This window comes from Nematolebias whitei, chromosome 3, assembly GCF_014905685.2.
Source record: "Nematolebias whitei isolate Nwh7 chromosome 3, NemWhi1, whole genome shotgun sequence".
In the NCBI taxonomy this organism is placed as follows: domain Eukaryota; kingdom Metazoa; phylum Chordata; class Actinopteri; order Cyprinodontiformes; family Rivulidae; genus Nematolebias; species Nematolebias whitei.
The window spans coordinates 10,033,605-10,050,782 of record NC_056500.1 but is presented as its reverse complement, the minus strand read 5'-3'; the positions used below and the strand labels follow the sequence as shown (position 1 = coordinate 10,050,782).

The 17,178-nt window shown below is 39.4% G+C and overlaps 1 protein-coding gene across 1 annotated transcript in view; it reads left to right on the top strand.

Moving 5' to 3' along the window:
- dennd1b (DENN/MADD domain containing 1B) overlaps positions 1-17,178 on the top strand; it is a 136,803-nt gene that overhangs the window by 82,167 nt on the left and 37,458 nt on the right. Inside the window, exon 13 of the mRNA XM_037697971.1 lies at positions 9,654-9,779. Coding sequence (XP_037553899.1) covers positions 9,654-9,779 — 126 coding nt within the window. The remainder of the gene's footprint in view (positions 1-9,653; positions 9,780-17,178) is intronic.

Genomic DNA, 17,178 nt, shown 5'->3' with positions numbered 1-17,178 from the left:
GTTTGCTTGTTATTGACGAGAACGTGCCACATGGCATTTGATGTTAGTGTTTACACACAAGGAGATGTTTGAGGCATTGTGCAGTTTGTTGAGCTGGGGCCTGATATCCTGATTAATGCTGAGCTCTGCCTGGGCTGAGCCGCCGCGTGCTGCTTCCGAGCTATTAAAACCACTCTGCCTTTCTCTCCCAGTTCTCATTGTAACACCGGATACTTAGCGCTTGAGTTTTATTCAGAGCGAAACCAAAGCCCTGAGACTCATGAAGTAATTATTATCTTCGCGTTGCAAGTCCAGCATCACTTTCTGTGAACGTATAAAGCACAAAATGAGTTAAAAGGTAAAGGCTGCAGGCGATGTTTGTTCCTATTTCAGGTCCAGAATAAAGTGCTCTGATGTTGATTTAAGCAAGCCTTCAGAGGCCCGTCTAATTACGGCAGCGCAGGCTGTGAGCGCATGTGGACTTCATTACACGGCTCGGCTGACCACTGGCCGGGCTTTTAGCAGGTTCAAAGGTCACAGTTGTCCTGAATTATCCATCCTCTTTCAGACAGGACCCTTACTCCAGCTCCACAAGTGCCCGCCCCTTAACGTCTCTTCCCACAGCTTCACACATAATATTTCAGATTTATTGACTATTACGAAAACTACCAAGCCAGTAGCAGTTCCGTTTAGCAGCAGAAGGAAAGATCTAAATACGGGAGTAATTGGTAACAGGTCAGAAAGGATGCTGCAGCCTCTCACTGCTTTTGACGTTTTCTCTTTAAACTGGAAATGAATCAACAGTTCTTCATTAGTTGGGTTTTTGCGGATGCGAATTTGTTGTTTTGAATACGTTGAGGAGGTTTTCACATTAAAAACCAATTACTCATTTACATTTCTTTTATACACATTTCTGTTTTTTGTATTTAAAGTGCAAGAAGCAGATTATTTTTAATATTTTATAATGAATCAAAGATTATTTGTTGCTTTTAATGTGTGTGTTTTTTTTTTATTTGGTTATTTGTTCATGAAGTGTTTTTATCTTGTCTGGAAAAAAAAAAGTGCCTTTCTTTAAAGTTTTTATTTTGCATATCTGAAAATTGCTAAAGTTCAGCCAAAAGTTACAGTAGTTTATTTTATTTTTTTTTACATTAATTTTAATCTCTGAGCGACTTCGCTTTGTCATAAAATCAATGTGTTGACAAGCACACCGAGAAGAAATACTCAATACAACAAAACACATTCTTCCCTAGAAGATCAAGGTTTTTTTTTTTTGTTTGTTTGTTTCTGTGAGATCTATATTCCTTCTTCCACGCACAGTTTGCACTGATAAAGTTATAATTGACTTTTGGTCGGTGAAGTTGTTTACCTCTCTAGTCATTAAAACTATCCAAGAATAGTAAATTAGGCGTCTGTTAATTCAGAAAACAAACAGCGTGCGGCTGAATGTGATTTTATTTTTTTTTATTTGATTCCACAATTGATCTCAAACCAATGACATTTTTTTTTCATGTATTATTCTTTCTGTGCCTCACATTCAAGTTGAGGAGCTACAATGCAGCTTATATCTTTATTTTCAGATGCTCCGTCTCACATCACAGCCCTAATTCTTTCTATTCTCCACCTCTCTGCTTCTCGCTGCTTTGCTGACACCGTGTACCAATGCATTCGTAGCCCTCGCACATTTGATCATTTGTATTCCCAATCAAGGGGGTGGGGGGGTTTACAGCGTACACTCCTTCCTGTATTTGGAGGCTTACAAATGAATGAGGGGGTTGAGGTTGTGTCTGCGCGCCTCTCCTGAGATCACCTGGCACACTTAATCAAACATCGCAGCTTTAATTTGCTGTTGGGTTCGTAGAGAACAACATCTACATCATCAGCTGCAACGGAGCACTCGCACACACCTACACGTCAGCCACGGCTGATATTCAGATATCAGTCAGGAGTAAACTTTTGCTGCTCACAGATTCCTGGTTTGTCCACTCGAACCCCTCGTTTTTTTTTTTTTTTTTAAACTTTCGGTCAAGCCAGGTGCGCGTTCTTTTAACGTAAAGCCGCTCAGCTCCACCTCGGACGCAAACTGCGCGCGTAACGCCAGGCTCCGAGCACGATGTGGGGATTTGTTGCGGTTATGTTTGTATTTTAACCAGCTGTAAACGTCAGAATCTGCTCGTTTCAAACGTCGTTTCACAGGTTGGGATTGTTTGAGGCGGTGGCGAGCTGTTCATTTACCCTCGCGGCGCCGTTCACAGCCCTTCGTTTGCTTCGTTTCGGGTTTTTAAAAAGCTGCGCTTCGTTTTCACATGGCTGTTCTGCCGGCGGTTCGCTCCGGATTAGAAGTCAAAAAGAGAGAGAAGCAACACCCACTGCGATAGTTATTGAAGCGCGAGATGACATTTAGCTATAGTTAATTATGTATGCAAAACTCAGCCGCTCTGCTGCTATAAGAGGTCAGCCTGACAAAGTAACCCCACACCGGGCGAACCTCATAGCCCTATTAAAACACACACACATACACACACCGTTTCTCCCTGTTGCTTTCCAACTATTTGAATTTTACTCAACAGCTGATCAGAAATATCCTAATTCAATTTCACGTTTGTTTGTTTTTTCGTCTCTCTTTATTTTGCTGATTCTCCACCCGTCAATTTATAAAATATTCCCTATTATCGTGAATCTTTACAGACAGGAAAAAGGATAATTAAAAAGTGAAAATGAAATATCTCGTATATGTTTTCAGTGGAATGAATATATTTTATAAGTTTGAAGTGCCACGCTCCTTGTGTACATGTATGCAGGCACATTTGTTAAGAATGCACTAGATGTCTGTTTGTGTGTGTGTGTGTGTGTGTGTGTGTGTGTGTGTGTGTGTGTGCGTGTGCGTGTGTGTGGCTCAGACTGAAGCACATCAAAAGAAAGTGGGAGATTTTCATAACTATTTTTTTTTCTTTGTAGTTCTTTAATTGCATCCCCATGGCTTTCTTTCCCTGGACAGAAGCTTAAACAAAACACTCTTTTTGCAAAGAGAAAATTCTACTTTTTTATTCCTTTTTTCATTCAAACAGACGAGCGTTGGGGTCGTTATTTGGGCGAGGCTTTTCGACGCTGTATTAAAATTTTTGAGCAAAATTCCAAATGTATATTCTTGCTGTAACTAGTTTTTCTTTGATTTTCGTGTTTTTGTTTTTTACTTACATTTACTTTATAGTGATTGTATTATTGTCAGTCAGACGGATTTATTTTTATTGTTAATAGTTAAAGTTTATGGATTATTCAAAGCTTTTATAAGTTGCTTTATTTTACTTATATTTATTCCGAGTCTGAACAAAGCATCAAGTCATTCATGTTTCCTTTTTAAAGTATAAGTGACAGCATACTTTGTAAGGAAGTCAATTGTATATTCATAAAACCTTAATATTGAATATTTAAAAATTGTTTTATTTGTCTAAAAATGTGTCTTGTTTGATCAATTTTCATTACTGAGCTGTTTAGGGAATTTAATTATGTATATGTATGTTCATTTATCCCAGTGAAAATCTGAGATTTACTGTTTTAAGTGTGCACTTTTATGTTTCACATCATTTCTACAGGAAAACACGTCTGACTGTTGACTTGTTGCAGTATATTCTAGAAGTTTTAGCCTTTTTCTTTCTTCTTTGAGTACAAAATGTTCCGCACTGTGGCGTTATTGTGTCTTTAAGGTTGTACCAACCCTTTGTCCTCCCATGGCTCTTCGGTCGTACTCTGTGATGAGAGAATAACTTTGAACTTTGTGTTTGAATTTTATTGTTTCACAATATAAACCTGTTAATTTCAAGTTTTTTGATTGCAGGATATTCAGCTTCACTTAAAGAGAAACAACGTAAACGCATCATGCAGCACATTTTTGCCACTTATTAAAACACTTGAGTGGTTCTAATTTCACACAGTTGTTCTAGAAGAGCAGTTCTATTTTACATAATGCAAGTTTTTCTTTAAATAACAGTGAAGGACAGGGGTTTAAATAGAATACCAGGATTTGTTTGAAACAAAAAAATGCAACTTAATATTGCAACACAGATTTTTTTTTTTAAAATAATTTGTAGATCTAACATGAAGCTCGTTCATTTTTTATTTAAAATCAACTTTTCAGAATGCAGTGACAGTGGCAACAAATGCCATTAAAATGGTTGCACTATAGTCGGTGTAAAATTTACAAATTACCTCATGTATCGGTGTTAAACTGTAAATAAACCAGTTTATTCTTGCTATTTTACTTTAGAAGCACACGATGCTAAATTTAAGCTAAACCGTCGGTAAATAATGTCTGATGCTCTTAAGAGTCTAACATTAAAGTATTTTTTTACTAGTTGCTTTATAGCTTTTATTGTTTCCAAGTCCATCTATTCGGGCTGGTTCTCTGTTCACCTTTTAAATGAAGAACTGTGCAGTCTTCAGGTCCTGCAGATGGCTGTTTATGTAGCTAATCAACCGTATAAACAGTTCAACTTAGGTGTTTTGATGCGTTTGGCTCTGATTTGAGCTGAAGTACATGATGGATGTTTGTGTATGAGTGTGTGTGTTGAACTCCCCGGTGTGTGCAGAGACACGACTGTTCGCACACTTTCACAAAGATGCCTGGTGTCACCTACAGAGGTATCATCCCTTACAGTCAGTCTGGGATCATCGTTGCACCTGCTAATTACCATCTCCAGCTGGAGAGTTAAATGGAGATCTGTTCAATGTCTGACCTTTGACCCCGTGCTCTTTATGTGACGCACTTCAAACCCTGTTTGGGGCTGTCTGGGCCGGGCCTTAATGAGGCCCCATGTCTGCCCTCTGTGGGCTGTGCGCCTTGGACGCCCCGCTTTCATCCCCGACTATCTTCCCTTGATGTAAATTGAAAAGATCATAGCTATGGGGAGAAGACCTGTACTGGAAAGGCCTTTCTGCATAGATTATGAATATCATAACTCAACAGTTTTTTTTTTTCCTCCTTCCCTCAGCCACCCACTCCCCTCTCTTCTTCTGCCACCCCTTCCCTGTACAATGCTATAGTTCTAATTGGACCCAATGGGGGAGTCTCTGCCTTTGATCTCGTCACCGCCACTGTGACTTTACACTAAAAAATGTCACTGCCAAATAGGGTTATCACCTGTAGAGCCTGGCCTTCCTCTGATGCCTGTACGCATCTCGTTAGCTTCACTCAAACTGTAGAAGTTAATTAGCTTGACAGAGCCATTACTGTGGAGGCATACCTGATGATTGTGGCGTAGGCACCGTATTCTAACTCCAATTACTAAATACATTTGTTTTTTCTGTCCGAAATGTGAACAGGCACACCGCGCCGAATGCTTTGATTTCTGTTAACTAAAAACGATGTTTAGACAACAAAGTGTTTGGTTTGATATGGCGACTGTTTTAATTAATACGCGTGACTAAAGAATAATTTTGTGCTTCTTAGGAATGAGAAACTTTGAGCTCATCACTCATCTGCCCCGTTTTCTTTGACTTTAGGAAGTTAAAACAGTAGCGACTGTGTCCCAGCCTCATTAAAAAGTGTTTGCCACTGGAGTATCCTCACCCATTCAGAGCTGCTGTACAGAACTGTGCGCAGAGTAAACTTCACCATCCCGCCTGCTCTGACAGTCTTTGGGGTATGCCTCCCCCTCGTAGACTGACAGTGTGTTCACTTTGATTTTCCCACCCAAAAAAAAAAAAGATGATTTGCAAGAAGAAGAAGAAGAAATCTGTGATAATGCATACAAACATGAAATATTAATTCCAAAAAAGGGCTGTACATAAACATTAAAGCATTTAGTACAATGAGTGAATATGGAGATGACACTTGTTAATTTAACCACGATAAACTTTCTGTTTGATGCCTCGAAGCGATTGCGATGGCAGCGCGGGGATGTTGTGGAGAGTGAGGAAACCCAGGGGAGTGGAATCAACACTGTTCGTTTTGTCTTTGTCCCAGTTTAAGTCCGCCACTCTCTGTCTCGTGTTTCTTCTTTGTCTCTCAGCCTCGCTGTTCCCCGCACACTTTGCTTCTCCTCCTCAAAGTCCTCCAGGCTAATCGCCGACACCGGGCTGCGATATCCACTAATGCTGCAATTCCACAGCATGATGTCAATAAATAATTAAAATCCTAGCGGCCCTTAAAGAAATGCTTATCGCCCTCATCCTTTCATCACACAATTTAAGATTTGGATCATCTTATCAAAAGTGACGTAGTTGTAGCCGTTTTGGTCAAACCTTGAAAACATTCTGTGCAACGTTTCAAGATGCCACATTGGAAGTACCGCATTTTCCGCCGTAAAAGTCACATCAGTCCAAATATGTTTAATAAAGTGGAAAAATCCATAAATACATTGCTGCGCCGTATACGTCACATCTATTATGCGTCACCGCTGACATGTCGCGTTTGTTACGCATCACTTTCGTTTGCTCGAAATTATAGCAGATGCGTGTCTCAGTGTACACCTAGCACCTAAAACAATTGTTTGTTTGACATTTTAGTAAAGGTGCATCTCAGTTGAACTTTTATTTAATAAATGCACTTCAATGGTCAAGTCAGCTGCATTTCGTCGGGGCAGTTCAGCAAAATGAAACTGATTTGACGGTTGTTCCAGGCGAGCTGGACGAAGGTGGAAGGCTTTGGCAAACTGATTGTGTCATTAATAGCCACTTTGACCTATTACATGAGACAACGGCATGCCATACTACTCGTGTACCATCTAGTGGCTGAAAATGGTAGTGTTCAATATTTTCAGTCAGCATGAATGAAAACGGTTATATCTCGGCCAAAAATTGGTTTATCAATATGGGGAAAAATCCATAAATACGTCACTTTGGTGTATAAGTCACAGGGCATGCAAATTATGTAAAAAAACTGTGACTTATATAGTGAAAAATACAGTATACAACCACATCCAACTTTAGGTCAATATCTTTAAAGTCATCTGAATTATAGCCATTTATGTGATATATACTTATCACTTGCAAATAGACCTCCTGATCCAAAATAGACCTGGTTACGGTTTTATCACACAGGAAAAGGACCTGACACAACCCTCTTCATCCTTAAACTCCTGCCTCCAATTAAAGTGTAAAAATAACAGGACAAATAAAGATAACTTGTCGCTTCGGGAACATGGACGCAGGTGAAAGGGACACACACACCTGCAGTGTAGAAGCAGCAGAACACACACCATGACATTGTTTTAAAGGATGATTAAATTGGACCGCAGAAATTTGCGATGCAGTGTTAAACGGAAAAAACAGACTGCTAACGCTAAATGGTAATTTGTTCCGTTTCTGGATGGCTTCACACACACTGTTGAGTTTCACACGCCCGCTCGTCATGAACAGTCATGTCAGCTTGTCCCACATTAACAAAATCGTCTTTTCAAAGTTTAGGTTTACATGGTTTAGCATTAATTGTGTGAATATTTATGAAGCAGTTACTCTGTTGTGATCCATTTGTACGTTTTCCTGCATCTTTCTCATTTCTCAATTGTTGTGCCATGATTTTTGGTTTCGGTGAAACTTTAGCTTTTTGAAATATTTAGCATTTCTGCCACTTTTTTCTCATAGAAAATTAATAGAGCTAATTTTACATCCATCAAATCTTTAGATGTGTTCATAACCTTTTACTGCTCCTTTCACATTTTGTTCAGCTTTTTTCGGCTTCCTTGTGCACATTTAAACATTTTTTTCAGCTACTTTCAGCTGTTTTTCTGCTGTTTTGTGATCCTTTTAGATACTTTCTGCTAATTACAACATCTTTGTGCTTCTTCTAACTTCTTTCTGCTAATTTCAACATGTTATGCTCCTTTCAGCTTATTTACGCAAGTTTCTGTCTTTTCTGCTATTTCAACTACTATTTAGCTGTTTTTATTTTTGTTTTAGCTTCTTCAGCTAAGTCCACATTTTTTGCACTTGTTTTAACTTTTTTAGCCTAATTCAGCAAAAATGTGCTCTCAACTTCCTTCTTGTAATTTGAGTTTCTTTCAGCTTTTTAAGCTACTTTTCAGCTGTTTTTTTGTTGTTGTTTGTTTTGTTGTTGTTGTTGTTGCTTATTTAAGCTTTTTCCAGATAATTTCCACTTTTTTGTGCTAATTTTAGCTTTTTTCAGCCTAACTGGGCACTCCACTTTCTTCTGGTAATTTAAGCTTCTTTCAGTTTATTTACAGTATGGAAGTTTCAGTTTTTCCTGCCAATTCAGCTACTATTTAGCTGTTTTACACTTGTTTTAGCTTTTTCAACTAATTTTTTTCACTTAACTTTTTTCAGCCTAATTCAGCAAAATGTGCTCAACTTCCTTCTGGTAATTTAAGCTTCTGTCATCTTTTTTAGCTACATTTCAGCAGTTTTTTGTTGCTAATTTAAGCTTTTTTCAGATAATTTCCTCGTTTTGGTGCTAATTTCTGCTTCTTTCAGCCTAATTGGGCACGCTTGTGCTCTCTCCATGTCCTTCTGGTAATTTAAGCTTTTATCTTCCTTTTCAGCCATTTTTTTTATTTTTTTTACTAATTTCAGCTTTTAGCACCAATTTACTAATTTTTGTGTTCATCTGTGCTTATTTAAACCAAATTCAGCAAATATGGGTTTTTTCTGCTTTCTTCTGCTAACTTAGGCTTGTTCCTCCATTTCAGCTCCATTTCAGCATATTTTTAGCTGTTTTTCAGCAAGTTCATTAGCAGTAAGCATTCACACTGCATTTTAGCAGGAAATGCAATTTCTCTAGTTGTTCTCGTTTATAATAAAATTTCTAGGAAGTATAGAATATACAACAAAAGATCGAAAAGTACGATTTTCAGTTAAGTTTTCCATTAACTGAAGGAAATCTTTTTAAAATGCACCTTTATTCTAACAAGCAGTTTTGCAGTAAGTCAGACTTTTCTGTTTGAGCCAGCGAAGCGTGCTTCGGTGCAAACATGACTCGGCCCACACAGAGAGAGTGACGGTCCCTCACGACATGACATCACTACTGTATCTCTGCCTCCTCCTCGCACCTCCCACAGCACAGTCAGCCCACTGCTGAGCAGGTGAGGAGAGCCTCTTGACAACTTCCTTCCCAGACTCCCCAGGGCCCGGTGGCCAGGGTGAATCTTTTGTCATCCTGAAACAAGCTCGGGCCTGCTGCTCCTCCACTCTCGCCTGGAGTCCTGGAGACGGAGCCAGGAGAGGGGGGGGGGAAATAATTAAAGACGTTTTATGTCAAGATTTCCTTTCTGGAGGGAATCTGGGAGAGCAAGGAGGGGAGGGGAAAGCAGCAGGTCTGGATGGAAGGAGCAGGAGTCAGAAATGAAAAAGAAAGATGGTGGGGAAGAGAGGCAGAAAGAGGAAGAAGTGAGCTTCCATTTCCTCTCCTCTGCATCCCCCCCCCCCCCCCCACCACCCCCACGCGCTGCTCAATTAGCAAAGCAGCAGGTGCTCCCAGCAACACAACAGATAAGCTTGGAGGAAAGTCTCGAGCTTTTCTTTTTCTTCTCTATTCCTTTTTTGAGATGACCTGCAAATGTGATACTTCACACCCAGAATGGGCTAGCTGTTTCCTCCGCCAATTTCAGAGGTGATAATTTAACTTTTACCCTCCTCCCCCCCACCCCCACCCCTGCCCTCCTCTGCCTTTATCACTTTCCATCCTTTTCTCGTCCACGTTCTCCCTGCATGTTTTCCTCCAGGTGTCTTCTCTGAAGAGCAAGCTGAAGAAGCAGTCGACGGCGACGGGAAGCGGCGTGGCGAGGGCCTTCCTCAGAGCGCAGGCGGCTCTGTTTGGATCCTACAGAGACGCTCTGAGATATAAACCTGTAAGGATCCAACGTTTTTATTTGCATTTGCAATCATTTGCATTAAGAGTTTTGTTACAACACCAAAGCATTAAACATATTTTTGTGATTCTACCTGGAGCATTGATGTTTTTAACAAAAAAAGTGTTTAAAATAGAGATCCACGATACTGGATTTTTGGCCGATATGTTAAAACTTATTTGGCCGATACCCATATTTTATATACTTTCCTTTGTCAGAGCATACCCCGCTTATTTAGGCTTATTTGCTACAAAAAATGTGCAACAGCTGTAAGAGCTGGTGACATATATTCAGTAACAGCCATATGATATGCATAGCACTTTGACTTATATTAAATGAAAAGTGTTAAATGTTATTTATTAGCATTAGTCACGTGTGATGCTGTCTCACTTGAGGAGGCTTGTTCCAGGTTCCCAGCTGCAGTGTGGGATCCTCTGCACTCCTGTGCATGAAGAACAGCGTTTTTAAGTTCAAAGTTTTTGTCTATCCATTGTACCGTAAGACTAATCATGCTAACGAGGCTAACACGACGTCCAAATGTCTGTGGTAAAACTCACCCAAATGCTATCGGCTTTTAGCTTCTCAATGACGGAAATGATGGCTTGTAACTCGGATAAGACTACGTTAGAAAAATATCTCAGACTGTGGACGATGTATCGAGGCTCAACGCAGTCCGAAAATCTTCACAATCCAATATCCTAACGGAACGAAATATAACGAAATATAACGAAATTATACGAAATTATAACGAAAATAAAAAACTTCCACATCGCCGACATTTTGACTTCTTCCTCTCCACCGTGATCAGATCAGGTAGGCGCGTGTGACGTCATCACGTTGTGCCGGCGCTGCAGGCATCCTTGTCACTGGGTTGTCATACAAAAACTGCGTATTTTATATTGGTGATTCTTTTGATGGAATAGCCGCTGTCCGATATCGAACTTTAACGCTAATATCGACCGATATACCATGCCAATAATATCGTGCATCCCTAGTTTAAAAGCAACAATTTTAAGTTAACTGGCTGTACCTCCATGAAGACCCATATTTATCTACTTTTTTTATATAGCTTTTATCACTGGTCCCTCAACGGTCTAATAAAAACAGATACATATTCTCTTAGACAGCAGTTTTCACTAGTTTGAGACACCCTCTCAAGATATTCTGACTCCCAATCACAACAAATTAACATTTTTAGATACAAATTAGGAGAACTGCAACGTACCAAGCAGGTAAGATCACAGTACGCATTCATATCTACAAGCAGAAGCATTCGTAGACATGAATATAACATTTTCACTTCGTAATGTGCAGCACATGTCAGCAGTGTGATCTAAAGTCGAACTTCACTTGTGTCTGTTTAGACTGGGGCAGTTCTGACTGAGAGTAAAAGGTGTGCTTTCAGATGGAGCGCAGAGCTGAGGTGGGCTTGTCTGAAGCAATGAAATGTCAGAGGAGCTGAAAAGAGTCAGGACGTTCCCTTTGAAGATCCCTTTTAGCCACCTTTGGTGTTTAACTCTCCTTTACTAAGCCCCTCTAACATTTCTTTTCTCGATCTTCTCTGCTTATCAAGTCTGAGTTGGAGCAGAGCAAACTACACCATGTCCTGTTTGTCAAATAGCGAAGCCTTTGTTCCTTAGTCTTTGAGATTAATTGGACTTTGTGGACTCCCGGAGTCAAGATGCTACATTATTGATGCTGTCTCTCTCTTCTCTGTATACACACGGTATACGAACAAACTGCCTCCCCCCTGACACAAGCATTGAGATGCCGCGTGTTTGTGTATGAGCACATGTGGTAATTTCTCAGTTCTCTCACGCTCTTTTATTTATTTTTCTTTTTGTAGACGAGGTTTGCATGAAAGCCTTAGATTTAGCATACGTGCTAGTACATAAACGGTGCATCTGATTTAATAAAGCTGCAGATCATTTTCCAAAACTCTACAATTTGTTAGAAAATATCCCTGCTATTCATTGTTCAGAGCCAGAGAACAGATCTTCCTGGAAAGAGCTGAGCTGTGCCGTGCGGTTCACAGACCCATATGTCTTAACAGAAGGAGGGGTGTAGATGCTTAGTGGGAGTCTTGCTGAGCTGTAAATGAAACAAAACTGGAACATGATAATGAGTGGAAAAGCAATCAGCTGATTGTACGGGTATTTCTTCAGTCATCAGTTGGAGCTCCTGTTGATCTTTCTCCTCGACGTCTCTGACAGGACCTGAAATAACACTTCAAATTAATTTTTGTCAGCTGAACTTTGTGGGTGTGCATAACTAGTGCAGATTAGTTGAAGTTTGAACCAGCTAGTTCCCTGGTGGTCACAGACATACAATCCAATCCAACTTTATTTATAAAGCATTTAAAAAAAGAAAGAAAAAAAATACATACAGGACCAAAGTGCTGTGCAGACAAGTTTAAAAGCACAAAATGAATAAAATGCAAAAATTAAATTAAAAAGACATAAACAGCTTTGCAGTAACAAAAATTAAAGCAATTAAAGGAGAATCAAATAAGTAACAATTATGAATTCAACATCGCACATGGTGTCAAAAGCCTGGGAAAAAACATGGTTTTAAAAAAAAAGATGGGATTTAAAAACAAACGGCGAGGAGGCCTGTCTGATGTGTAGAGGCAGACCGTTCCATAGTTTAGGAGCAGCTACAGCGAAGGCACGGTCACCTCTAAGCTTGAGCTTTGTTTTAGGTAAGCTCAGGAGCAGCTGATCAGCTCACCTGAAAGGGGGAGGGGGGATATGAGGCTGTAGCAGCTCGGAGAGGTAGGGTGGGGCAAGACCATTAAGGGATTTTAAAAGTAAATAAAGGAATCTTAAAATTGATCCTAAAATGTATGGGCAACCAGTGAAGGGAGGCTAAAATGGGGGAAATGTGCTTGTATTTGCCAGTTAAGACGTGCAGCAGCATTTTGCACCATCTGAAAACGGGCAATGGAGGAGCCACTAACCCCCACGTAAAGATCATTACAGTAATCCAGCCTAGTGGTCACAAAGGCATGAATTAGTGTTTCAAAGTGCTGACGTGAAAGGATGGGCTTTATTTTAGCCGGCTGCCGTAAATGGAAAAAGCTTGATTTAACAACTGAACTTATCTGACTGTTGAGCTTGAGATCCACTTCCATTTTCACCCCAAGATTTGTGACGGTGGGCTTGAGGAACATGGCCAAGAATCCCAAATCTACTGTGCGTGGGCCCAGTGGTACCACCAAAAACCATCACCTGTCTTTTTCTCATTAAAATTTAAGAAGTTTAGAGCCGTCCAGGTTTTTATGTCGTCAAGACACCTGAGCAATGTACTAACAGAGTGCAGATCTGTTTTTTTGAGAGGGACATAAATCTGGCTGTCATTCGCAAAACAGTGGAAGGAAATACCATGATTCCCAAGTATGGAACCAAGTGGAAGCAAGTAAAGAGAGAAGAGTAGAGGGCCCAGGACTGAGTCCTGCGGGACCCCATATGAGAGGCGAGCAGTGGAGGACACAAAGTCACCAAGACTGACACAAGATGTTCGATCTGTCAAGTATGACCTGAACCATTCCAGTGCTGCACCTCTGACACCCACCCACTGATTCAAGCAGGAGATTAAAAGTTCATGGTCCACCGTATCAAATGCGGCAGTTAAATTAAAAGCACAAGAACAACACGGTCCCCAGAGTCGGTTGCAAAAATAAAAAATCTAAACTCTTAAAAGAGCTGATTCTGTGCTGTGTAAGGTTTTAAAACCAGATTGGAAAACCTCAAGGATATTATGTTTCTCCAGAAAAGTCATTAATTGGTTAAAAACTATCGTCTCGAGGATTTTTTAGACAAAAGATAATTTAGATACAGGCCTAAAATACGCAAGAACAGCAGTATCTAGGCATGTTTTTTTAATCAGAGGTTGTACAGATGCATGTTGGAAATTTTCAGGGACCACACCTGAGGCCAAACTGCTATTAATAAGTGTCAAACAGAGGACCCTATAGTGGGAAGAACTTTTTTCATTCAGCCTTTATTTATACAGGTTAGTCTCATTGATCCCTGCGGACTCATTTACAAGAGAGACCTGTTTTTAACAAAGAAGGATGACAACAGTAGACGATCTAAAAGAAAGCCTATAAATTGAGAAGAATAAATGAAAAGAAAAAAAAAAGTATTTAAAAAGAAACTAAACAAGAACAGCTAGGTTGTAAAGCGGTGTAGAATACTAAAAACAGGAACATGAATCCGCTGGTTTTTGCCTTGAACATAGAAGATGTTTGAAGCCACTTAGAGAGGTCAAGGTTGAGCGCTTCAGATCTTTTTGCAAGATATTTTAACTTAAACTAATTTAACTTCTTTAAATAGTCGAGGAGGAATCGCATTATTCAGAGAACATGAGGGCTTTAACTGACCAACAGTCTTCTGCAACAAGGACAGAGTAACGGGCACAAACCTGTCAAAGACAGCATGGTCATACTGCATGAGAATAACCTGGGCGTTGTCATATTTAAAAGTATTGGACTTTTTTGATAATCAACCCTTTCTTGTTGCCAACATTTTTTTTTCATTTACCCTTTATTTACCCAGGTAGTCTCATTGAGCCACGATAACTCATTTTCAAGAGAGACCTGTTTTAGGGAGCAGATGGGGGTTAAGGGCCTTGCTCAGGGACCCAGGGTGGGGCGAATGAGGGTGGAGGAAGGTGTGGGTGTTTCACCTTTTCCACCCACATTTTGATGTTGACGGTACTGGGAGGTGAACCTGCAACTTTCCGATCACAAGCCCATCTTCTAACCTCTGCACCACCACTCCCCCCTCAGCAGGAACATCAGCAGGAAGATAGTTTAATTTTAGTAAAGGCAAATTTAAAACTCTCACCAAAAGCAAAAAGAGCTCACATTAAAGGTATTCATTGCGAACTATAAAGCGGGGTAGAGGAACAACATATAAAAGCCTAGAGGGCCTTCGGCTGCATCTGGTAATGTTTACTGGTTCATGTCTATGAATTAACATTTCAAATGTCAGTCAAAAATTGGGTTATAAATATGGGAAAAAAACGTATATTAGTCGCTTCTGTGTATAAGTCGCAGGACTTGCAAATTTATGCAAAAAGGTGCGACTTATACGCCGGAAAATACGGTGGATTCCATGAATGCAAATCTAAAAAGTGGGTATGCACTCGATGTAAGTAATCCACTTCAAACCAAGTAGAAGCTTCAGTCACGTGACAGTCCTACATTAGGCTGACTGCAGCATGTGGTGTTTAATAAATACGGTGAAATTAGTGAAGCGTCGAGTCAAGATGTTTAGTTGGAACTAAAAGAGCGAGTTTACAGAAAGCGCATAAAAAAAAAATCAAGTTGAAAGAGGAGGCTTTAAAAATCAAGGCTTTTGCAAAAATTCAGCTAGACTGCAGAGTTTAGTGTTTCAACTTAACCATTTTTTTCATCTACATACTTATAATATTTGGGCATAAACAGGCACCAATAGATCAACGTTCCCAAACGCCTCTTCCGTAGATGTCACCGTTGTTGACTTTGGCTGTTTTAGCATCAAAGACATGGAAGTTGGTCTTTGTTACATTGAATTGAGTATCTTTAAACAAAACAAACGCATCATTTTAGGTGAAGCTGGTCCAGTCATGGGACAGCATGGTTGTGCAGTGGTTAGTGGTGTTGCCACTCAGCAGGAAGGTGACAGGATTGCCTCCCGGCCAGGTCATTCTCTATATAAAGATATAATCACAAGAACCTTCAAGTGTGTGACAGAGATCAAATGGAAAGTCATTTCTATCCACATCCTGCAGAAAGTTTTCCAAAAATAGTGGAGACATTTCTTTCATTTGTATTTTTACTCTTCACTTCTCATGTGGAAAAAAAATTTGAGTTTTAAACTTTACCTTTAAACTTTTTGAGCGTAGTCAGAAAAGTCATTCACACTTGGTTTGATTTTTTTTTTTTTGGTTTGTTTCTAGTTGAAATCTTTTTCACTTTTAAGCAGAATTTTTAATTATTGTAATTTCACCAACAAATTTGACCAGTCTATCCAAAACAAGAATATAGAGGAGTGTGTGCCATGTTAAAAAAAAAAAGTCAAATTCGTTGTGGAGACTTAAAAAAATAAAAGCACATGTTTTTGGTGTTGGGCATGAATGAACTGCGAAACATGGATTGGCAGCTCACCAGCACCGAGCAGCTTTGCAGGAGGTCGTGCTACTTCATAACATAAGACTGAGTTATTATAAAATGAACACATTAGGAGCCAAAGCGTCATTTAAACTCAGGGTTTTACTAAACTCTGAAACAAACCTCCTCAAACCTTTGGGTTCTCTGGAAAACTGGACAAAGTTCAGTAAATGCATTTATTACTAACCTCTGAGATGTAGGAATACACTTTAAAAGACCTAAACTTTTGGCTTACCTTTCCCAAATAAAACTAATTAAAACTGCAGATGGAAATTAGCATTGGGGACTGCAATTATGTGCAAAGCAATAAACTAAATAAATCTAATCAATTAAATCAAAATGTTGCACATTTAAAGAAAATCATGCTGACTGTCTTAATAAGCTTTATGCCAAGCAGCTCACTGTCAATTGTGCCATTATTGGCAGTTAAAAATAAATAACTAAATAAACAAAAATATGTCCTAACTTTAGTAAATCATGGGCCCAAGTCTCTGCATCGAGGACCCACAGGTGGTGTTTGCAGACGGAGAGAGTCTGAAGAATTTCTCCATTCGTGTAAATATGTCTGAAATGCTACAAGAAGTCATTACAGGACAACAGATGAACTTTAGTATTTTTAATAATTTGGAGGAATTACAAGCCTGAAATCTTTTTGTGAAATAAGTGATGGGGTGTCGGCTTTAGCTCAAGAGTTTGCAGCTTTTTATGTTTTCTTGGTTTGCTTGAAAACACTGCAGGGATCTTATGTCATCATTTGATCTGTGCTGTACATGTATGTATATATGATGCATTGACTCGTTAGGATTTTTAAAATTTAAATTCTGTGTGGAATAAAACGCTTCAAATGTCCCATTGTTGGGTAGTGGATTGTTTAGTTTTCTGGTAGATAATTACAAAATATTTTCTGTATTATTTGGCCACATTTTAATTAGTTTTTTCCACTCTGGCATGTAAAAGATGGGCCTGTGATTGGGAAGTCGCAGGTTCAGTAGCGTCAACATCAAAATGTGGGTGGAAAACGTGAAACACCCACTCCTGGCTCCACCCTCATTTGCCCCACTCTGGGCCCCTGAGCAAGACCCTTAACCCCCACTGTCTGCTCCCTAAACAAGTCTCTTGAAAATGAGTTCTCGTGACTCAATGAGACTATGTGTATAAATAAAGGGTAAATTTAAAAAATAATAATAATTATATAATATATAATTATTATTATTATAATTATATTATATATATATATATATA